Source organism: Pristiophorus japonicus, chromosome 13 (assembly GCF_044704955.1).
Source record: "Pristiophorus japonicus isolate sPriJap1 chromosome 13, sPriJap1.hap1, whole genome shotgun sequence".
Taxonomy (NCBI): Eukaryota; Metazoa; Chordata; class Chondrichthyes; family Pristiophoridae; genus Pristiophorus; species Pristiophorus japonicus.
In genome coordinates, this window is record NC_091989.1 from 4,084,072 (window position 1) to 4,107,320 (window position 23,249).

The 23,249-nt window shown below is 46.5% G+C and overlaps 1 protein-coding gene across 5 annotated transcripts in view; it reads left to right on the plus strand.

Annotated features, from left to right (window-relative positions):
• Positions 1-23,249, plus strand: part of dmtf1 (cyclin D binding myb-like transcription factor 1) — a 69,152-nt gene that overhangs the window by 21,119 nt on the left and 24,784 nt on the right. For 2 of the 5 annotated variants that reach the window (XM_070897062.1, XM_070897067.1), the window contains exons 2-10: positions 107-222; positions 3,640-3,771; positions 6,616-6,722; positions 10,903-11,020; positions 12,049-12,126; positions 17,806-17,882; positions 19,877-20,034; positions 20,132-20,164; positions 22,668-22,777. In XM_070897062.1, the coding sequence (XP_070753163.1) occupies positions 114-222; positions 3,640-3,771; positions 6,616-6,722; positions 10,903-11,020; positions 12,049-12,126; positions 17,806-17,882; positions 19,877-20,034; positions 20,132-20,164; positions 22,668-22,777 (922 nt within the window). In that variant the 5' untranslated portion in view covers positions 107-113. Of the gene's footprint in view, positions 1-106; positions 223-3,639; positions 3,777-6,615; positions 6,723-10,902; positions 11,021-12,048; positions 12,127-17,805; positions 17,883-19,876; positions 20,035-20,131; positions 20,165-22,667; positions 22,778-23,249 lie in introns of those variants that run through there. The other 3 variants (XM_070897063.1, XM_070897064.1, XM_070897066.1) reach the window with 3 other exon arrangements.

Below are 23,249 nucleotides of genomic sequence, written 5' to 3' on the forward strand. Positions count from 1 at the left end.
CATAAAATGGTCAATATTCAAATTGTTCAGCAAAATTATTGTTGCACGATATTGTAACAACTTTACAAATATACATATATTAAATTTTATATTCTATTTCTTTCAGGTTGAGTATGAACACAATCGAGGACGAATCTGGAACAGTTACCTTGGAAACAATCAGCTCAGTCACCCTAGCCCAGGACACTGAAGGCAATCTGATCCTACATTGCCCTCAAAACGGTACGGATACGTTGGTCCATTCATTCATTGCTTTTTATTGATTTTTTAAAAAAGAGTATTTGTAGACATTAAGCTCCTTATATGTGTGTTGGGAATGAAGTAGTGATTTATTTTTTCCTTCTCGTTCGTTCCTTTTCTGCATCTCTGCCTCTTTCTCTTTTGGGTGGTGGCTGGCTGAGCAGAGAAGGCAAAGGCTGCGGCTGAACTTTCCAATGGCAGGTACATGGTGGCAATCCAGGAACACATCCAGCCAGGGTCACAGGTCAGCAAGTCGTAGGGGGCTTCAGGGCCACAGGTGGTGGGGGGAAGGGAAGACTATGAAGATCCTGTCTTATCTAAACAGCAAATGCTGATGTTTACTCTTGCAACATTTTTAAGACAGGCAGATCTTGTCGGGAGTCTACTGGCCGTTGCATGCCTACACCTGGAGTGTAGAATGTTTCGGTGCAGGGGGTGTCGCAGTTGTGTGGGGCGGACTGGTTGGACTGGGTGCTCTTTACCTGTCCGCCATTGTTCATTGTTGATAGGTTTAGATGTAACCTTCAGGGCTGCTGAGCGAGGGCCGTGTGGCTCTTTGTCGGCCGGCGCGGACACGATGGGCCGAAATGATAAGAACATAAGAACATAAGAATTAGGAACAGGAGTAGGCCATCTAGCCCCTCGAGCCTGCTCTGCCATTCAACAAGATCATGGCTGATCTGGCCATGGACTCAGCTCCACTTACCCGCCCGCTCCCCGTAACCCTTAATTCCCTTATTGGTTAAAAATCTATCTATCTGTGACTTGAATACATTCAATGAGCTAGCCTCAACTGCTTCCTTGGGCAGAGAATTCCACAGATTCACAACCCTCTGGGAGAAGAAATTCCTTCTCAACTCGGTTTTAAATTGGCTCCCCCGTATTTTGAGGCAGTGCCCCCTAGTTCTAGTCTCCCCGACCAGTGGAAACAACTTCTCTGCCTCTATCTTGTCTATCCCTTTCATTATTTTAAATGTTTCTATAAGATCACCCCTCATCCTTCTGAACTCCAACGAGTAAAGACCCAGTCTGCTCAATCTATCATCATAAGGTAACCCCCTCATCTCCGGAATCAACCTAGTGAATCGTCTCTGTACCCCCTCCAAAGCTAGTATATCCTTCCTTAAGTAAGGTGACCAAAACTGCACGCAGTACTCCAGGTGCGGCCTCATCAATACACTGTACAGTTGCAGAAGGACCTCCCTGCTTTTGTACTCCATCCCTCTCACAATGAAGGCCAACATTCCATTCGCCTTCCTGATTACCTGCTGCACCTGCAAACTAACTTTTTGAGATTCATGCACAAGGACCCCCAGGTCCCTCTGCACCGCAGCATGTTGTAATTTCTCCCCATTCAAATAATATTCCCTTTTACTGTTTTTTTTTCCCAAGGTGGATGACCTCACATTTTCCGACATTGTATTCCATCTGCCAAACCTTAGCCCATTCGCTTAACCTTTCTAAATCTCTTTGCAGCCTCTCTGTGTCCTCTACACAACCCGCTTTCCCACTAATCTTTGTGTCATCTGCAAATTTTGTTACACTGCACTCTGTCCCCTCTTCCAGGTCATCTATGTATATTGTAAACATTTGTGGTTCCAGCACCGATCCCTGTGGCACACCACTAACCACTGATTTCCAACCCGAAAAGGACCCATTTATCCCGACACTCTGCTTTCTGTTAGCCAGCCAATTCTCTATCCATGCTATTACATTTCCTCTGACTCCGCGTACCTTTATCTTCTGCAGTAACCTTTTGTGTGGCACCTTATCGAATGCCTTTTGGAAATCTAAATATACCACATCCATCGGTACACCTCTATCCACCATGCTCGTTATATCCTCAAAGAATTCCAATAAATTAGTTAAACATGATTTCCCCTTCATGAATCCATGCTGCGTCTGCTTGATTGCACTATTCCTATCTAGATGTCCGCTATTTCTGCGCTGTAAATTTCTATGTTTCTTTCACCTCGGCCTCTGCCAGCCAGGAACTGCCAGCAGCTCCTGTACCCTCACCCTGCCCGGTCCCCAAACCCTCACCAGCCACTACAACTCCCTTCTGCCCACCCAGACCCTGAGCCCCACTCAGTCTCTCTTTCCGCGCCCCCAGGCTATCGATGTCCTGAACACCCGGTCGCCCAGCCGGACCCTCCTCTGAATTTGTTAGGTGGGCTGCCGACACCAAACGGGTGTCCGGATGCAGCTTGCCGCTCTTCGGCCTCGGATATCGTCCGGCCAGGACGGTGGCAGATAGGTGCTGGGGGGGGGGGGGGGGGCGCGATGCTGAGGAGGAGCGAGGTCCGGCTCACAGTATTTTTGCGGTGGCAACACTCCGTCAGGCAGTATTCAAGTCTTTGCCTCGGCTCGCCACGTTCATATCTGCGGTAATTTCTCAGCTTCCACTTGATAGTGTCTGCAATTTTTGCCATCGCAGCTCTTGGTCATTTTAGGGTACGCCAGTGTTTTCAATTGAGGGCAATGGCTTGAAGAAGTTGTTATGAAGGAACCAGCTTCTCCAAGAAGGACAAGGGCAGCAGGCGCATGGGAACACCACCACCTCCACGTTCCCCTCCCAGTCACACACCATCCTGACTTGGAAATATATCGGCCGTTCCTTCATCGTCGCTGGGTCACAATCCTGGAACTCCCTCCCTAACAGCACTGTGGGAGCACCTTCACCACACGGACTGCAGCGGTTCAAGAAGGCGGCTCACCACCACCTTCTCCAGGGGCAGTTAGGGATGGGCAATAAATGCCGGCCTTGCCAGCGACGCCCACATCCCAGGAATGAATAAATTTTTTTAAATTGACATTTCCCACCATTTTGTTACTCTGTCGTCTTCCGCAGTGGCATTTTGGGATAAAGAATTTTTAAAGGCAAAGCTCTTTCTGACTTCAGCCAGTTAGAAAGTAGGCAATGACGTTTAGAGCAACCAAAAAAGGCTGCCTCGTTGGGCAAATAAGTTTTTACTGTTCTTAAAATTTCATATATTTGCTCCCCACTTCACACAAGGTTTCCCAACTGGAGTGAAGAGCTGACCTTGCCCAGACACCTGCCCATGGTACTTTTGACCCGGCGACCAAGAAAGACCAAGGTGACTTGTTTGTTTTTGCGATTTCCCCCTTCCTGGGGGAAAGATTGCAGCCTCCTGGCGCCTCGCCTAACTTACGACCGAGATCGGGAATATATAATTTGTTCGAATCATAGATGGTGGTGATGATGGAATCCTTCTACTCACTGGGCAGCCCACAGCACTGCCTCATACACTGCCGATCCCGCTGCTTATATTTAATCTTTCTGTAGCATTGATGATAATGAGGGTTATGTAAAATTTACTACAACATTCTATTTCCTTTTATCCTATAAGAACTACATTTTCTTTCTATCAAATGTAGACTTGGAATCTGAAGGCAATCAAGAACCACTACACAAAAGGCTTTGTTTGTCAGCCGAAGATGACGGCAGTCTTGAATCCACAGGTATTGATGGGCCATTCACAGCTGTGCAGTCAGTCGTTACACTCCCAAGTAAGGTCATTACAAATATTTGCAAACCTTGTTCATATCACTTAATTTTGTCTTGTGTGTGTATATATATATATATATATGAATTTGACTTCTTGTGCTCATCAAATAATTTCACTAAATTCCTCTGACTGTTGCAGTTAAGAATCAGTTTGTACAAAGTGCCTGCTCAGTGATATTCGGGATTGTGCTACACCACAGGGTTGCTGCATCATTGTAAATGACACTACATTCAAACTTATAAATCATGCGAAAGCTGATTTGTGACAAAGGTTGAAAGGCTAATGCCAATCGGCACAAAAAAAACAATATTTTTTACAAAGTATGTTTTCTGTTGGTCTTAATTACAAAATGTGAAATTCCTTATACAATGTAAAAAGATAATTTTTGCTATGTATGTTTTTGTGATGTGAGCATTATCTGTTCCAATTCCAGCCCCTTATTGCATTGGAATCAATATGTAATAGCAGTGCTATTACATGAGAACATTGGGAGCAGGAGTGGGCCGATGGCCCCTCGAGCCTGCTCCATAAGACCACAGATGATTTTCTACATCAACTCCACTTTCCCGTCTGATCCCCACATCCCTTCATTCTCTTAGAGTCCAAAAATCTAGCAAGCTCAGCTTTGAATATACTCAACGACTCAGCATTCATAGCTCTCTGGGGTAGAGACTTACAGAGATTCACAACCCTCTGAGTGAAGAAATTTCTCCTCATCTCAGTTCTAAATCTCTCCTCATATGATAACCCTCTCATCCCAGGAATCAATCTAGAGAACCTTCGTTGCACCCCCTCTAAGGCAAGTAGATTGTTTCTTTGGTACAGAGACCAAAACTGTGCACAGTACTCTAGGTGTGGTCTCACCAAAGCCCTGTACAGTTGTAGCAAGACTTCCTTACTCTTGTACTCCAACCCCCTTGCAGTAAAGGCCAATACTTCTGCATGCTTCACGGGAAGAACACGGGGAATGACGAAAACGATTTGTCAGAAATCTTCCATCTCAAAGGCAGAGTTGGGAAATCCTTGGAGATGTCACTGTCAAGAACAATAACCTCTAGAGGAAAGCATTTCTCGAGCATCCACCCACATGGCCAGTTATACATACTGATCTACAAATACATGGAGACCTCAATGTAACTAAATATTGGTCAGCACGTGTAACGGGGGCCCATGTGATATGACCCAAGACAAATTTCTAGCCCTACATCCTCAAGCCTGACCTTGTGAAGTTGGCTGGGAGTCCTGCACATGTACTGCAAACAAAAGAGCAGCACCATTTTTTAATGGATTTGTAAATAAACAAATCATTAGAAAATAAAATTGGCCATGACCCTGGTATGTAGACATTGCATTTTATAATGGGCACTACAGCATTAAACTTATCCGAATAGCATCGGTTGAATAAATTATTTGTATAGGCTATGAAAATCGTATTGCTTAAATTCAAGAGTTTGGAACTTACTGAGCTAGCCTTGGCACGTTTGGTATAGTGTTACTGTTGTTAGCAGCTTAAACTGTTCTGTCATTAACGTATCACTCAGCCCTCCCTGAGTAAGAGGATGCCTTTAACATACAGCTGATGTCTTTTACATATACCCCTCTACCCTGTATTCTGATTTTAGTAAAATAATTGTCCAGGAGTTCTGAAATATATAGTAAATGAAAATATGAAATACAACAGTGTTTCATAGAATCATAGAAATTTACAGCATGGAAGGAGGCCATTCGGCCCATCGTGTCCGTGCCAGCCAACCAAGAGCTACCCAGCCCACTCCCACTTTCCAGCTCTGGGTCCGTAGCCCTGCAGGTTACAGCACTTCAGGTGCACATCCAAGTACTTTTTAAATGTGGTGAGGGTTTCTGCCTCTACCACCCTTTCAGGCAGTGAGTTCCAGACCCCCACCACCCTCTGGGTGAAGAAAGTTCTCCTCAACTCCCCTCGAGTCCTTCTACCACCTACTTTAAATCTGTGTCTGTATATCAATTGTAGGGAAAAATATATAAAAGTCCTTACTTCTGAAGGATAGTGTCAGCTCCCCAAAAGAGAATATGGTTGTTGATGTAGAAAATGTTTTTTTTTGTGTACAGCAAAGGAGACAACGTACCAGTAAGCATTGGCCTTCTAACTTTGTTTGGTGCCGCACGGGCTATTCACAATAACACGCACGCGCGGTTTTTGTATTGAAAAGCCGGTGGCGTGGGATCCCTGGAGCGCTGTGCGGCCGCGCAGCTTACAGGGAACATTGCTCATCAGTTAACAGGTGCTAAACAATATCCCGGTCAAATTTGCAGGGCTATGGGGAAAGAGTGGGTGTGTGGGACTAGTTGTGCAGCTCTTTCAAAGAGCTGACACAGGCACAGTGGGCCAAATGGCCGTCTCCTGTGTTGTTTCATTCTAAGAAAAATATATATAGAGTATCGAGTTCTTGAGACATTGTCTTTTGTAGCATGCCCAGCTCCAAACAAACAGAAATATGATGACCCCATGGAACCTCTAAGATCGCCACACAGAACCCCTAGGCTACTTTACTCCCAGTGTGAACACCTGTAATTTGTATCGCAAGTACCTCTCCTTCCCCCTTCCCCACCGGCTCCCCCAAGTACTGCTCCTGTCTAGAGGTGCGTGCTAAAGTAAAGCTTTGCAGTGGTCTTTGGCTGTGCCAGTAATTGCCCTGCAAGTACTGATTCCACCGTACCGACGACCACAAGCATCCCTGCTGGAGCAACGGCGATAAATTCATCACCGCATCTTGGTTTTTAGTTTTTGGAGCTGGCTTGTTTTCCAATCCCCCGCGGTTTCTCTGTTACAATACTCTGGAACTTTGTGCAATTTTTCTGTTACCAGTTTCAGACAACGATCAGAGCTTTGAGGTAACCATGACAGGAGAGGCAGCCTCTGAGCTGACTCAGACAACTGAAATTGAAGACAGTGAAACTATTACTCAGATACAGGTGAGTGCTCTTTCTAAGAAATGTCTTGTATTGTAAGTTATCAAGGAGCAAAACTACCAATTAATTTTAAACTCTCTTCAGTGAACATTTGTTTCCTTATCATGTTGTCCCCTACTTTTGCTCGTATTTCGAAGTTATAAATGATTAATAGTCTGTATGGGCCATGGAATACAAATTAAACAATTATTAAACAAGACTTAGCTTGGTACATAAGGTGATTTTTTAAAAACTACCTAATTTGAGGTACAATTGTTACAGTTTTTAGTTTTGTCTGAAGACAGGCCTCTAAGGGAAGGGGCAAGAGCCACTCAGCTCAAATACTAACATTTTGTGTCCTTTGTTCTCGTATATTGTTGATTGGTAACTTTTCTGAATTTAAATATGTTTATGTCAGGCTAGAACAGAACATAAGAATTAGGAGCAGGAGTCGGCCATTCGGCCCCTCGAGCCTGCTCCGCCATTCAATAAGATCACGGCTGATCTTCGACCTCAACTCCACTTTCCCGCCCGATCCCCATATCCCTTGATTCCCGAGAGTCCAAAAATCTTATCGATCTTTTATCAGCCGATCTTTTGGAACCTTTTGAAATGAATTTCCCTGGAGCTTTCGATGTGTGTTTGTCTGTGGCCTTCAGAAAGAGTTAGTGAGGCAGCTTTGGTAATCAGTGAGAAGAGGAAAGATAATTGCAAATTAAAAAAATTAAACAACTTTCATTTCCCTTGCGCTATATAAAAGTGCATTATAATGTATTCACTTTTTACATGGGTTTTGTTCAATAAAATTCTGTATCTTGTTATTCCCATATTGACGACTCCTTCCTTGCTGCAGTTGCTATTTCATATTATATATATAACAATTCATGTTGAGAATTTGTCTTGTTTTCATTTTTTCAGTTCTCAAGTGTTCTGGCATGTGCAGCGATCCGTAGTCTTCTGTTTAATTCTGACTAATTTGAAAGCATGCTTTGGAAAACTTCCCTGAATATCTAAAAATGCTTTCAAGCATCTTTTCCGCAGAGTCATGTCTGAATGTCTGCAGTCATCATCATCACCATAGGCGGTCCCTCGTATCGAGGATGACTTGCTTCCACGCCAAAAAGGGATGAGTTCACAGGTGTTTCAATGCAGGACCTAATATTCCGGATCCTGAACTATATCCTGAAGGGTGGAAGATGCCTGTGCGTGGATTGTTGAAACGTTTGGTGACCGTTGCACACCAGCCACCACACGGGGCTTGACAGAGCTAGGTCTCGGTCCAGTGGCAAGGGTTAACCAAGACGACTGGAGACCTGCTCTGCTGCACGGAGCTAGTGCGCTCACATATCGTAGTGTGGGCTGGACCGTGCTGCCCCTGGGCCCTCGCCTCTTCTGGACCCCGAACTCACGTCGCTCTATGAACTCTCGCCACTCCTTCGCCCTGACCTCGTCGCTCCTTCGCCCTGACATCACCGCTCTAGCTGTATCTGGCTACACTCCAATCAGCGACCTGGAGCTGGGTGATGTCAAATTCAGTCGCCCTCTTCACAGCCGTCGCCCTCCTGCAGCAGCACACGCTATCCCAATGGCCCCGGCCTGCTGGTGGAGCATTAGAGGGACAACGTGCGGTGGCCCGGCCCAGAAATCAGCATGGTCCCAGCCTGCAAGACTATGGTCTGCAGTACAGAGATAACAGCTCTGTGGGGAAATAGTTTAACACGGATAAAGTATTGTATTAGAAGGCTGTGTGAAAAAAATTACGCAGTACTTATCAATGGCGAGATCCTGAGGGCAACTTTCACCGTCACTGCCCGGGCAGTAATGTGGTGGAGTGCATCGCTGGCCAGATACAGAACCCATTTCAACCCCAATGGGTTCTAAAACAGCCTGGTGATCCAATCCATCTGGTTACCAGCCAGAGGGTGAAGGTGGAAATCCCCCTCCTGTTGAGGAAATGATGAACGGTTGCAGGCAATGTTCCCGCCTAAGGTGCGTGCGCACGTGGCCACGCTGTAATCTGCAAGGCCCCAGCGGGGCCGCTCAACCGCTTTTATACTGTAAACAGCGCGCATGCGCAGACATTTAAAGGGACTGCGCACTGATAGAAACAGGCTGCGCGGAACAAAGTGAGGCTCACGGGGAATGTGGGTTGCAGGCCAATTGAAATTAATGCAGCTGTGTTGGATTTTTTAAAATTTAGAAAATATGACCAGGTTGGCCAAATCTCTCGTTCACTTTCTGGTTACAGAGCAGTATTAGCGGAGGCTTTGTTTAAAGCTCTCCTCCCTCACTGCTGGCCATGAATAATCCACGGGGACACCAAGAGAGAGAGGAAAGAAATGAAAGTGGATTATCTTTAAAGAGGGCATTTCACCCTCCGCCAAAAAAATTCTCTGTTCTCTCCCCTTCTATTGGTTGCCTGATACGCAGAGCGCTCTCACTCTGACCCAGAGGGTCATTAGTTCAAGCCCCACTCCAAAGACTTCAGCACATAATCTAGGCTGACATTTTCAGAGCAAGTGTTGCTGTCTTTTGGGTGACATGTTAAACTGCCCTTTCAGTTAAAGTTGAAGATCCCATGGCACTATTCGATAAAGAGCAGCGGAGCTGTCCTGGCAGACATTTATCCCTCAACCAACACAACCAAAAACAGCTGGGCGTTTATCTTGACCACTTTGTGGAACACCTCCATTCAGTCTGTAAGCGTGACCCTGAGCTTCCGGTCGCCTGTCACTTTAATTCCCCGTTCCACTCCCGCTCTGACCTCTCCGCCCTCGGCCTCCTACACTGTTCCAATGAAGCTCAACGTAAACTCGAGGAACAGCACCTTATCTTTCGATTAGGCACTTTACAGCCTTCTGGACCCAACATCGAGTTCAACAATTTCAGACCATAACCTCTGCCATATTTTTTTCACATGGCAGCTGTTGCTGATTCTGCCATTCCCGTTTACACCTCTCCTAGAGCCACCTTTTTGTTTCTTTACCTGTCCCATTACCATCTACTCCTGCCTCGTGCTAACATCCCTTTTGTCATTTGATCTCCGGAGTGACTTTTTGTCCTAACTCGCGCTTCTGCGCATCTGTCTCTGACTCCCCCCACCCCCCCTGCCCAATGCAATTTTCACCAACCCTTTTCTGCACATGCGTTCTCCTCTCACCCCCTCCCCTCCAGAACCGGCCCCGAACACCACGTTGCCTGTTGAGCCATCGGCCGCCGAACCCTGAGTTGGGGGGGGATAGCGGTGGGCAGAGAGAGCCAGTGGGGGGCGGGAAGAGAGAGAGAGCCTGGTTTGGGGGGGTTGGGGGGGTAGGGGGGAGGGAACTCAGGGAAGACAGATCACGTTCTTCCAACCCCCTTTACACCCATACCCGATTTCCCGGAAAGCTCAGTGCGCGTGTGACAAGGGACATCTTTGGGGTGGATGAAATCCAGAAGTCACAACACTGTCACGATTCATTTCATACCAAATAAACCTGTTAACAATCCGCACACAATGCCCCATCTATGGTGGGGGGGGGGAGGGTAAGGGACCGGCTGGGGTAAGGGGGATGCACTTGCTCTGGGGTAAGGAGGGACTTGGGCTGGGGTAAGGGGGATGTGTCCTTCCTGACTCCTGAAGTCCAAAAGGATCATGTCACAATGTGCAAAGTTGGACTGGGCGGTTCCATTTACATATTCCAGAGAAACCTCAGGGTGTGGCTTATCCTCCAAGGGGACCAATCAGCAATAGGTCATGTGATAATGGAGAGCCAATCAGAGAAACTGCTGCCATTCAGTTAGTGCAAAAAGGCATCCTTTAATCTCTCCTGCCTCCCACTCTATTACAGACCTTCCCTTCTGTTCTCTCCCCCCCTCCCCCTTTCCCTGCCCCCACACTTGCTTAAAACCTGTTACATCTCTGATTTTTTCCCAATTTTGACGAAAGGTCATCGACCTGAAACATTAGCTCTGTTTCTCTCTCCACAGATGCTGCCTGACCCGCTGAGTATTTCCAGTATTTTCTGTTTATATTTTATGGTCTTGTTGCTGTCTGGGGGACCTTGTTGTGCACATACTGGCTGCCGCATTTCCTGCATTACAACAGTGATTATCCTTTTTATAAAGTATTTAATTTGGCTGGTGATGTGCTTTGGAATGTCCTGGGATCATGAAAGGCGCTGTATAAATCCCAGTTCTTTCTTTATTTCTTGTTTATTTGTAGATCTTGCACAATGAAGATCAAATGGAGGGCATTTCTTCCCAAAACAGTGAAGATCTTGATCCTGTTAGTCAAGCCTGGTTTACAACAAAAGAAGATAAGGATACACTACAGAACAAAGGTAGGGACATTGCACATCTCCTGAAATAATAGTACACTTTATGTGAACGTAATCTTTATGGAAAACAAAATTGGATTCTGCATGTATAAGCAACTAAACTAAGAACATAATCGTGTTGAACTACAAGAAATTCTGGCTCATTCACATTGACTTAAGAGCATAAGAATCAGAAGCAGGAGTCGGCCATTCGGCCCCTCGAGTCTGCTCCGCCATTCAGTGAGATCATGACTGATCTTCGACCTCAACTTCACTTTCCTGCCCGATCCCCATATCCCTCGATTCCCTTAATATTCAAAAATCTGTCGATCTATGTCTTGAATATACTCAACGACTGAGCCTCCCCAGCCCTCTGGGGCAGAGAATTCCAAAGATTTACCACCCTCTGAGTGAAGAAATTCCTCCTCATCTCAGTCCTAAATGGCCGACCCCTTATCCTGAGACTGTGACCCCTGGTTCTAGACTCCCCAGCCCGGGGGGAAACATCCTCCCTGCATAGAAACATAGACATAGAAACATAGAAAATAGGTGCAGGAGTAGGCCATTCGGCCCTTCTAGCCTGTACCGTCATTCAATGAGTTCATGGCTGAACATTCAACTTCAGTACCCCATTCCTGCTTTCTCACCATATCCCTTGATCCCCCTAGTAGTAAGGACCTCATCTAACTCCTTTTTGAATATATTTACCCTGTCAAGCCCTGTAAGAATTTTATATGTTTCAATGAGATCACCTCTCATTCTTCTAAACTCTAGAGAATATAGGCCTAGTCTACTCAATCTCTCCTCATAGGACAATCCCCCCCCATCCCAGGAATCAGTCTGGTGAACCTTTGTTGCACTCCCTCTATGGCAAGTATATCCTTCCTTAAGTAAGGAGACCATACTTTGCTTGTATCACCCGTGATTCCTTGACTATCGCAGATAGGTATTCCAACAGAGGATGGCGACATTTGTGGAACCGAGGGTGATAGCTGGTGAGGTAAAGCTACATATCATTTGTCTACATACACCAGCTCACCTCCTGCTTGCAGGTCATGTCATCGAGGGCCGAGGTAGAAATGAGCAACAGGGAGCCAAGTATGGAACCTTGGGACAGCATTTCCTAAACGGTAAGAAGCTAGGAACTGTGCAGGAGCAGAGAGCTTTAGGGGTCCGTGTACAGAAAGCACTAAAGGCCAGTGGACTGGTACCAAATATAATTAAATAGGGTGATGGAAGGTCAGCCTTTATCTCAAGGGGGCGTGGAATAAAAGGGGATGAAGTTATTCTACAGTTGTATTATAGCTCTGGCTAGACTGCATCTAAAGAAAGAAAGACTTGCAATTATACAGTGCGTTTCGAGCGCTTTAGAGCCAATGAAGTACTGGAGCCGAGTGGTCCTGGCGGAATCCAAACTGAGCATCGCTGAGCAGGTTATCGGTGAGCAGGTTATCGGTGAGCAGGTTATCGCTGAGCAGGTTATCGGTGAGCAGGATATCGGTGAGCAGGATATCGGTGAGTAAGTGCCGTTTGATAGCACTGTCGACAACACCTTCCATCACTTTGCTGATGATTGGGAGTAGACTGATGGGGCAGTAATTGGCCAGATTGGATTTGTCCTGCTTTTTGTGGACAGGACATACCTGGTCAGTTTCCACATTGTCGGATAGATGCCAGTGTTGTAGCTGTACTGGAACATCTTAGCTAAAGGCGGGGTTAGTCCTTGTTGCTAGAGAAACTGGATTTAGACAGTGCCAAACCTTTTTCTTTTAAATTATTCAACAATACTTCCAAACGTGAGAGTACAGTGTTATAACCTGCATTGTATATTGTTCGGGCAGTACAGGGGGCATCGGGAGGCCTATAAAGGCCAGGCGCGTCAGTGAGGCGGCAGTCGGAGGAGCTCGGGCAGTACGGGGGCGTCGGGAGGCCTATAAAGGCCCAGCGTATCAGTGAGGCGGCAGTCGGAGGAGCTCGGGCAGTACGGGGGGCGTCGGGAGCCTATAAAGGCCCAGAGCGTCAGTGAGGCGGCAGTCGGAGGAGCTCGGGCAGTACGGGGGGCGTCGGGAGCCTATAAAGGCCCAGCGTGTCAGTGAGGCGGCAGTCGGAGGGGCTCGGGCAGTACGGGGGCGTCGGGAGCCTATAAAGGCCCAGCCGGTGCAGCTGCAGCAGGGCGAGAAGTCAAAAAGGAAGTAGAAAGAAATCGAAAGGTGACGTCACAGCCAAGGGGGTAAGTGATTGGCTGGTGATTGGTGAGTAGCTTTTCTTTTTTCTTTTCTCTATCAGTAAGTAACATTTAGCATTGTTGTTGCCAATTTAAGTGTATCTAGGGGTTAAGTCATGGTAGGACACCCCGGACACGTGTTATGCTCCTCCTGTACCATGTGGGAAGTCAGGGACGCTTCCGGTGTCCCTGACGACTACGTGTGCGGGAAGTGTATCCGCCTCCAGCTCCTGATGGACCGCATTGCGGAACTGGAGCTCCGGGTGGATTCACTCTGGAGCATGCACGATGTTGAGAATGATGTGAATAGCACATTTAATGAGTTGGTCTTACCGCAGCCAGATTAGGAATGGAAGACCAACAGAAAGAGCAGTGCAAGGAAGGTAGTGTAGGGGTCCCCTGCGGTCATCCCCCTGCAAAACAGAAACACCGCTTTGGGTACTGCTGAGGGGGATGACTCATCAGGGGAGAGCAGCAGCAGCCAAGTTCATGGCACTGTGGGTGGCTCTGCTACACAGGAGGGCAGGAAAAAGAGTGGGAGAGCGATAGTGATAGGGGATTCAATTGTAAGGTGAATAGACAGGCATTTCTGCGGCCGCAACCGAGACTCCAGGCTGGTATGTTGCCTCCCTGGTGCAAGGGTCAAGGATGTCTCGGAGCGGGTGCAGGACATTCTGAAAAGTTGTCGTGGTGCATATAGGTACCAACGACATAGGTAAAAAACGGGATGAGGTCCTACGAGACGAATTTAGGGAGCTAGGAGTTCAATTAAAAAGTAGGACCTCAAAAGTAGTAATCTCAGGATTGCTACCAGTGCCACGTGCTAGTCAGAGTAGGAATCGCAGGATAGCTCAGATGAATACGTGGCTTGAGCAGTGGTGCAGAAGGGAGGGATTCAAATTCCTGGGGCATTGGAACCGGTTCTGGGGGAGGTGGGACCAGTACAAACCGGACGGTCTGCACCTGGGCAGGACCGGAACCAATGTCCTAGGGGGAGTGTTTGCTAGTGCTGTTGGGGAGGAGTTAAACTAATATGGCAGGGGGATGGGAACCAATGCAGGGAGACAGAGGGAAATAAAATGGAGTCAGAAGCAAAACGTAGAAAGGAGAATAGTAAAAGTGGGAGGCAGAGAAACCCAAGGCAAAAAACAAAAAGGGCCACATTACAGCAAAATTCTAAAGGGACAAAGTGTGTTAAAAAGGCAAGCCTGAAGGCTCTGTGCCTCAATGCAAGGAGTATTCGGAATAAGGTGGATGAATTAACTGCACAGATAGCAGTTCACGGTTATGATATCATTGGCATCACAGAGACATGGCTCCAGGGTGACCAAGGCTGGGAACTCAACATCCAGGGGTATTCAGCATTTAGGAAGGATAGAAAGGAAAAGGAGGCGGGGTGGCGTTGCTGGTTAAAGAGGAAATTAATGCAATAGTAAGCTGGGACATTAGCCTGGATGATGTGGAATCGGTATGGGTGGAGCTACGGATTACCAAAGGGCGGAAAACACTAGTGGGAGTTGTGTACAGACCACCAAACAGTAGTAGTGAGGTTGGGGACAGCATCAAACAAGAAATAAGGGATGTGTGCAATAAAGGTACAGCAGTTATCATGGGCGACTTTAATCTACATATTGATTGGGCTAACCAAACTGGCAGCAATGTGGTGGAAGAGGATTTCCTGGAGTGTATTAGGGATGGTTTTCTAGACCAATATGTCGAGGAACCAACTAGAGAGCTGGCCATCCTAGACTGGGTGATATGTAATGAGAAAGGGACTAATTAGCAATCTTGTTGTGCGAGGCTCCTTGGAGAAGAGTGACCATAATATGGTAGAATTCTTTATTAAGATGGAGAGTGACACAGTTAATTTGGAAACTAGGGTCCTGAACTTAAGGAAAGGTAACTTCGATGGTATGAGGCGTGAATTGGCTAGAATAGACTGGCAAAGGATACTTAAAGGGTTGACGGTGGATTAGCAATGGCAAACATTTAAAGATCACATGGATGAACTTCAGCAATTGTACATCCCTGTCTGGAGTAAAAATAAAACGGGGAAGGTGGCTCAACCGTGGCTAACAAGGGAAATTAGGGATAGTGTTAAAGCCAAGAAGGGGCATATAAATTGGCCAGAAAAAGTAACAAACCTGAGGATTGGGAGAAATTTAGAATTCAACAGAGGAAGAGTAAGGGTTTAATTAAGAGGGGGAAAATAGAGTACATTGGAAACTTTCAAGACTTTTATGAAAGTGATTTTTAAATTATAATTTATAGACTGCTTTTCAAACTACTTTCACTGTACTCCAGCTTTACATGGAAGGAGAAATCTTAATTTAAACTTACCAGATATTGTGGACTCTGGGATTTTGACCTCTGGTGTCATTTTGAAAATCTTGCAGCCTTGTCTTCCAGCCAAGTTGGAGCTTTCTTCGGTGGCAGCATGCCTCGACGATCTTTGACCTTCGTGCATTGAAATCTAATATTTTCTTTCTGTCAGTCTTCAGGTTGTTGATTTCTTTTCAACAGAACTGAGGTGTTTGAGGTTTTGAAATGTATTCGCTTTTTTTGTCTGGCTCCATGTGATCTGCCTTCGGGTGTTGTCGTGTTGTCCGTGCAGCAGAGCTGGTCTCCAGTCGTCCTGGTTAACCCTTGCCACTGGACCAAGACCTCGCTCTGTCAAGCCCCGTGTGGTGGCTGGTGTGCAACGGTCACCCCACGTTAAAACAATCCACCCACAGGCATCTTCCACCCTTCAGGATGTAGCTCAGGATCTGGAATATTAGGTCCTTCGTTGAAACACCTGTGAACTCAGCCCTTTTTGGCGTGGAAGCAAGTCATCCTCGATACGAGGGACTGCCTACGATGATGATAACCTGCTGCACACAAGAACATAAGAAATAGGGGCAGGAGTAGGCCACCTAGCTCCTCGAGTCTGCTCCGCCATTTAATGTGATCATGGCTGCACCATACAGTAAGATAATTAGGTTTTCTTTTATCTTTTCAAAAGTCTGTGAGTGCGTTCAAGGCACTCAGCCATGAAAGCATTTGAGCTTTTGTCTGACAGTTTATGGAATTATGCAAACCCCGTGAGTGAGCTGCTTCCCTTTAATAGCCGGCAGTCATCCCAAAATAAACGTGCAGCATAACCGCCGATCATTGCAGCTGCTTTCATCATTTCCTGATTTTAAAAATCACAAAGATACCTTATCTCCCAATCTCTGTGTGATTTGATTTAGGTGGTGGTATTGTAGCTTATTATTCTTGTTAATGGAAGAAGTGATTCTTTCTTGTCGTGCTTGTATCCTTCAACCACAGCTATTAGGCATTCCATTAGAAACCGCCGTGCTGTGTTAGTGCAGAATGTCAGAGTCTTCTGACTGGGTCTATTTAATAGTTTTGTAACTTTTTCTGCTGGAATATGTTGTGCTTAATTAGATTATCAGGTTTACAGAAGTGAGAAAGACTTGCATTTATATAGCGCCTTTCACCACTACCGGACGCCCCAAAGCGTTTTACAACCAATGAAGTACTTTTTGAAGTGTAGTCACTGTTGTAATGTGGGAAATCTGAGGCCACAAATGAGAGGATGAAAGAGACATTGTGATCTGATAACCTGTTTGCTTTAGTTACTCTAATTTGTATATCATGTTTGTGTGTATTTATGTGCATATGTGTGTATATGTATTTATGTGTGTGTATGTATATATGTGTGCATGTATGTGTGTATGTATATGTGTGCATATATATATATGTGTGTGTGTGTGTATATGTGTATATATAATATTTCAGTCCAGGCCTGTGTAAGATGAGGAAAATGAGCAATACATTTAATTGTGCATTGTTACAGTGGTTTATCTTTGTTTTATTTTTGCTCTATTTAAAAATATTTTCGCTCCCACTTTCCAGGTCGCTCTATGTCTTGCACCATTATGTAACTGCAAGAGCCTGCTGGCGACCTGCTTTCAGGCACCTGCCAGTGACACACTTGAGCAACTTGCTAGGAGATCCCCAGGACCAGCCTGCTGCCGTGTGCCTTATTTTGCTGCCTTACTCCCTGGCGGCTAGCATCTGTTTTGTGCTTCTCCTGGTTGGATTGCCAAGACTGGAAGTTGGAAGTGAGGAATTGCTAACTTGAAGCTGTGACTTCTTACCGCACTGCACTCATTGTATTGCTATTTATATCTCGGGGCGAAGGAGCGGCGAGAGATCGCGGAGCGACGTGATCGGGGCCCAGGAGAGGCTTGAGTTCGGGGCCCAGGAGAGGCGAGGGTGTGTGCACTGGGTCCGTGCAGCAGAGCAGGTCTCCAGTTGTCCTGCTCAATCCCTGCCACTGGACCAAGACCTGGCTCTGTCAAGCCCATGTGGTGGCTGGTGTGCAACGGCCACCCCACGTTAAAAAAATCCACCCACAGGCATCTTCCACCCTTCAGGATGTAGTTCGGGATCTGGAATATTAGATCCTTCATTGAAACACCTGTGAACTCATCCCTTTTTGGCGTGGAAGCAAGTCATCCTCGATACGAGGGACTGCCTAAGAAGAAGAACTATTTAATTATTTTTCAAAGCATACAAACTTTTTTTCCCACAGGCCACAAGTGGAAACAGGGGATGTGGTCAAAGGAAGAAATAGACGTTTTAATGAGCAACATTGAAAACTATCTACAGGTGAGGAGTCATTAATATGATTGATGTTATCAGCCGAGGCCATTGCTTATATCTCTTTTGTTTCTCTTGTCCCCTCTCGGCCCCTTCTCCTCTATCACCTTCCTTCCTGTCACCCGGAATGCTACCTTTTACTTCTCTCCTCTCGAATACTTTGTCATCCCCCAAATCCCTACCCCAACCCATCACTACCCCTCTGACTTGCAGCTCTCCTGTCAATATCCCAGGATTGAATTCTCTGTGAATAAATTCATAGCTCCCCTCTGTGCATTCTCCTAAAGGCCCGTCGAGGCACCCACCTTTACCAGCAATGGTGTGGTCTTTACCATCTGATCACAGCCTGAACACTCCCCCCACCCCTCCCCCGCCCTTCGAGCACCTCACCCTTTTCCACTCCTCTCTACAAGATATCCTCAGTCATTTCCTTCCTCAGCCTCTGCACAACTCATTGATTTCAATCATCATCTAACTCACCATCTCTCCTCCGGTCTCACTGTCCTCCTGTCTTCCTTAAGCCTCTTCCTCCATATATATTCTCCTATCCATGGGTCGCCGAAACCCCTCGACTTAGCTATCCCGTGTAGCCCTGCTACTCCCAGGATACTAAAGCCATCGTGGCCAGAATTGCCGCTTCTTATAAGAGCTGTAACCGCCTCAAAGAGGCACGAATGGGGCCACCATTTAGCACCGCGCAGCCAACTTGAGAGAACAGCGCTTCCGCCCCGCTCCTGACCCCACAACAACCCTGCTGGATTTTGCCGGATTCTCCGTCCCATGCACGCAAAGATCGGTAAGTGCACCCACTTTGGGGCGGAGGGCCATTTCAGCCCCATGGTCTTCGAGCACCACCACAAACATCGTACCTTGCCACTAATTCCATCCTCCTGCCCAACCATTGCTCCAGTCTGAACCAAACTGTTCACAATCCTATTTGGTCCCCAGTTGGGCTTCTGACTCCACATCTTCTCCATCACAAAGACCCTTGCCTCAGCCCGTCAGCTATTGAAACACTCATTCATACCTTTGTCTGCTCCCTCTCGACTGCTCGGATGTTCTCCTGGCCGGACTCCGATGCTCCGCCCTCTGTAATCTCCAGCTCTTTCAAAACTCTGCTCTCCCTATCTCTTTCCCCACCAAGTCCTGGTCACCCTTGTCCTCACAAAAGCAAAATACTGCGGATGCTGGAAATCGGAAATAAAAGCAGAAAATGCTGGAAATGCTCAGTGGGTCAGGCAGCGTCTGTGGCGAGAGAAATAGAGTTAGTGTTTCAGGTCGTTGATCTTTCGTCGGGACTGGAAAAGGTTCGAGATGGAACAGGTTTTAACCAGGTGCGGGGGCAGGGAAAGGGGGAGATGGGAGGAAAGAACAAAAAGGAAGGTCTGTGATTAGGTGGGAGGCAGGAGAGATTAAGAGACCAAAGGGATGATGGTGCAAGACTAAATGGTAATGGGACAAGTGAAGAAAGAAAGGATGAGTGTAGAGGAGCTGTAAATGGGAATGGCAGAATCATCAGCCGTTCGAAAATATGGGGGCAGAGGTCACGATCTGAAATTATTGAACTCCTCCCCACCCCACCAACACTACCATTGCAGCCGGCCGCTGAGGACCTACACTCTTCAATTCGTTCCTTACACCTCTCCATCTCCCTGTTTGCCTTGACAACCCTCCATAGGTTAAAGGCTCTATATAAATGCAATTTGTTATGTGAATGCATTTAAGGGGAGGCTGGACAAGTATATGAGGGAGAAGGGATTGGAGGGTTATGCTGATAGATTTAGATGAGGGAAAGATGGGAGGAGGCTCGAGTGGAGCATAAACGCCGGCATGGACTGGTTGGGCCCAATGGCCTGTTTCTGGGCCGTATATCCCGTGTGAAGGAAGAATGTCAAAGTATGTATGATTCAAATTATTATGGATATCGGAGCTTCTGAACAATGCAACCTGTTAGTACCCCAAAGTCGATTTTTTGCTCCTGATGTGTGCTGGTCTTTCTGTAGGTTCATGGACTAAGTGACGCCACTGAAGTCATATTTGAAATGTCAAAAGATGAAAGGAAAGATTTCTACCGGACGATCGCGAGAGGGCTGAACCGCCCATTGTTTGCAGTTTATCGACGGGTACTTCGGATGTACGACAACAGAAACCACGTGGGAAAGTACGCACAATTTGTGTTTTATATTTTGATATATATTTTTTAATTTAAATAATTTTGACTGGCTTTCTTAACCATTCTGAACTGTTCTCGTTGTCAGGTACACTCCACAAGAAATTGAGAAGTTGAAAGAGTAAGTATTGAGTTCTGTTTTTATTACTGTAACTCGTTTTTAACTTTCATCTCCATTTCATCTTCTCTACTCCCAGCTTCTCCTCTCCGAGACTACAGCCTCCTGTTACAGCAGACCTCTTTCTGGCCTCTGCTATTTTACTGGGCCAAAAAGTGCGGTCGGAGGCTTTCCACTGGCGATGCCTCCGACCGAAATTTCTTTTAGGAAAGTACCTGGTGGTCCGAGGGGAACAAACACTCGCACTCCGAGGCCTGAATACGCAGCCCAGCGCAGAGGCCCACGCATCCCGGGTGTGTACTGGCATCCTGGGATCACGTGATCCTGGACCACCAATGGGCATGGAGTATTCCCATTGATAGTAATGGGAGCTCCCAGCCTAAACCCGCAACTTGCAGCATCGTACACACCTGGAGAGGCCACAATTTACAGCCCATTATCTGGCCGGATGGCACGGTATGGCATGATCTTTATCACTTTCCCTCCCAGCTAAATTCTGTCAGCCAGCCAAGTATCTTACCTCTACTTGTTGCTGTGTCTGAGGGCCAGACTGGGCCCAGTGTCCGATGGCCCAGTGTCCGATGGCCAGGCTGGGCCCAGTGTCTGATGGCCAGGCTGGGCCCAGTGTCTGATGGCCAGGCTGGGCCCAGTGTCCGATGGCCCAGTGTCTGATGGCCCAGTGTCCAATGACCAGACTGGGCCCAGTGTCCGATGGCCCAGTGTCCGATGGCCCAGTGTCCGATGGCCCAGTGTCTGATGGCCAGGCTGGGCCCACTGTCTGATGGACCAGTGTCTGAGGGCCAGGCTGGGCCCAGTGTCTGATGGCCCAGTGTCTGAGGGCCAGGCTGGGCCCAGTGTCTGAGGGCCCAGTGTCTGAGGGCCCAGTGTCTGAGGGCCCAGTGTCTGATGGACCAGTGTCTGATGGCCCAGTGTCTGAGGGCCAGGCTGGGCCCAGTGTCTGATGGCCCAGTGTCCGATGGCCCAGTGTCTGATGGCCAGTCTGGGCCCAGTGTCTGATGGCCCAGTGTCTGATGGTCAGGCTGGGCCCACTGTCTGATGGACCAGTGTCTGATGGACCAGTGATGCCCAAGTCCAGATGTCAGCTGAGTCTGGCACTCACAGTGATGTTTCTTGATCAGTTGAGTTGGACATTGACAAGTTGTACAAACAAATTGTCCATGTTTTCCGTTTATCTGGAAATAATTATATTTACAAATCTATCAAAAAGATGTCTCAGTTGCATAGTAACTAAGATTTATGTTTCATTGTTATTGTTAGAAAGAAAGAAAGACTTGCATTTATATAGCGCCTTTCACAACCTCAGAACGTCCAAAGCACTTTACAACCAATGAAGTACTTTTGGAGTGTAGTCACTGTTGTAATGTGGGAAACGCGGCAGCCAATTTGCGCACAGCATGCTCCCACACACAGCAATGTGATAGTGACCAGCTCATCTGTTTCTGTTTTTGTTATATTGATTGAGGGATAAATATTGGCCCCAGGACACCGGGGAGAACTCCCCTGCTCTTCTTCGAAATAGTGCCGTGGGATCTTTTTACGTCCAACTGAAAGGGCAGACGAGGCCTCGGTTTAACATCTCATCCGAAAAACGGCACCTCTGACAGTGCGGCACTCCCTCAGCACTGCACTGGGAGTGTCAGCCTGGATTTTTGTGCTCGTGGGACTTAAACCCACAACCTTCTGACTCTGAGGCGCGAGTGCTGCCCACTGAGCCACAGCTGACACTTTTTATGGGACCATATGGGCTGTGTGATGCATCAACCAGTGACACGTGTGCTAGTTGTCAGCTGAACAGCGAGGTTGCAGGAACTGGAATATTTCATCTTGAGCTGAGAACTTCTGTGAGACATCTCTTGCCAAGCACATTTTATGTATGCTGAGCAAAAAAGAGCTGGCAATATCTTATTGGAAATGAAACAACTCTGGCTTAGTGTTTTGGTGAAGACAATTTGGTACAGGCATTAAGAATCAAATTGAATGATGCCTTTGGATGAGATGGAAATAAAAACTCAACTGACAATAAAACAAACTGTACTTTGATCGTCAGTTGTTTCTGATTGTGTAATTAAATCTTGGTTTATTTTTCATTTGAAACTTTATTTTATACTTCAGTGTGATTGAGGAATTTTGAAGATGTTACTATGAACAAAATGGTACTGTTTTCACTCACAGCTGTAATTGTATCATTAATGTAATTCAGCTGATCACAATAATCACCCAGAGTCCTCACTACCTCACACCAAACAGGAAAGTAATAGTTCATAGTTTAAACTTTAAAAAATGAGTTCACATGTTTTGTGTGGTATTGAGACTCTATTAGAACATAAGAAATAGGAGCAGGAGTAGGCCATTTGGCCCCTCGAGCCTGCTCTGCCAATACTGAAATGTTATTAATGGGTTTATTGAAGAGATTTATCACAGTTTGTTGCTTGATGTTACTGGTAAAGTGGAAATATATTAAAACTGTATTTTGCCCAATATTCAGGTTACGGTCTAAGCACAGCAATGACTGGGCAACGATAGGGGCAGCTCTGGGAAGGAGTGCATCCTCAGTGAAAGACCGATGCAGGCTGATGAAAGACACTTGCAACACTGGTAAAATGATATTGTACACCTGGTCACCTAACCAAAATATAATACAACCTTATACAGTCCATTTTGTATGTTACTTTGGCTTTAAACCAGCAATGATAAACAGTTTGTTATTTTAAGTTCCACTGTGTAAATCACTTTGTAATTTACAGTTGCTATGTCAGTAAAGATCCTGAAGATCCATAAACCATGCATTGTAAGATTCGGATCACACACACATTACCCAGTGGGTCTCGGGAGTTGTAAGGCGTTTTATTAAAGAGTGGCAGTTATAAACATAATCAGATACAACGCGTGATTGCAATATAGTGGACATACAACCCGTGACAGATGTGAATGATCCACGGCCCTGGAATGGAACAAATAGACGTTGAGGCAGAACAGTGGTCTCTGAATACATCCCGAGCTGGAAGAGATTTTATGCTGACGCGGACATGGGGTCCACCCCAGAGGTTTGAGCTTGACCAAGGTGTTA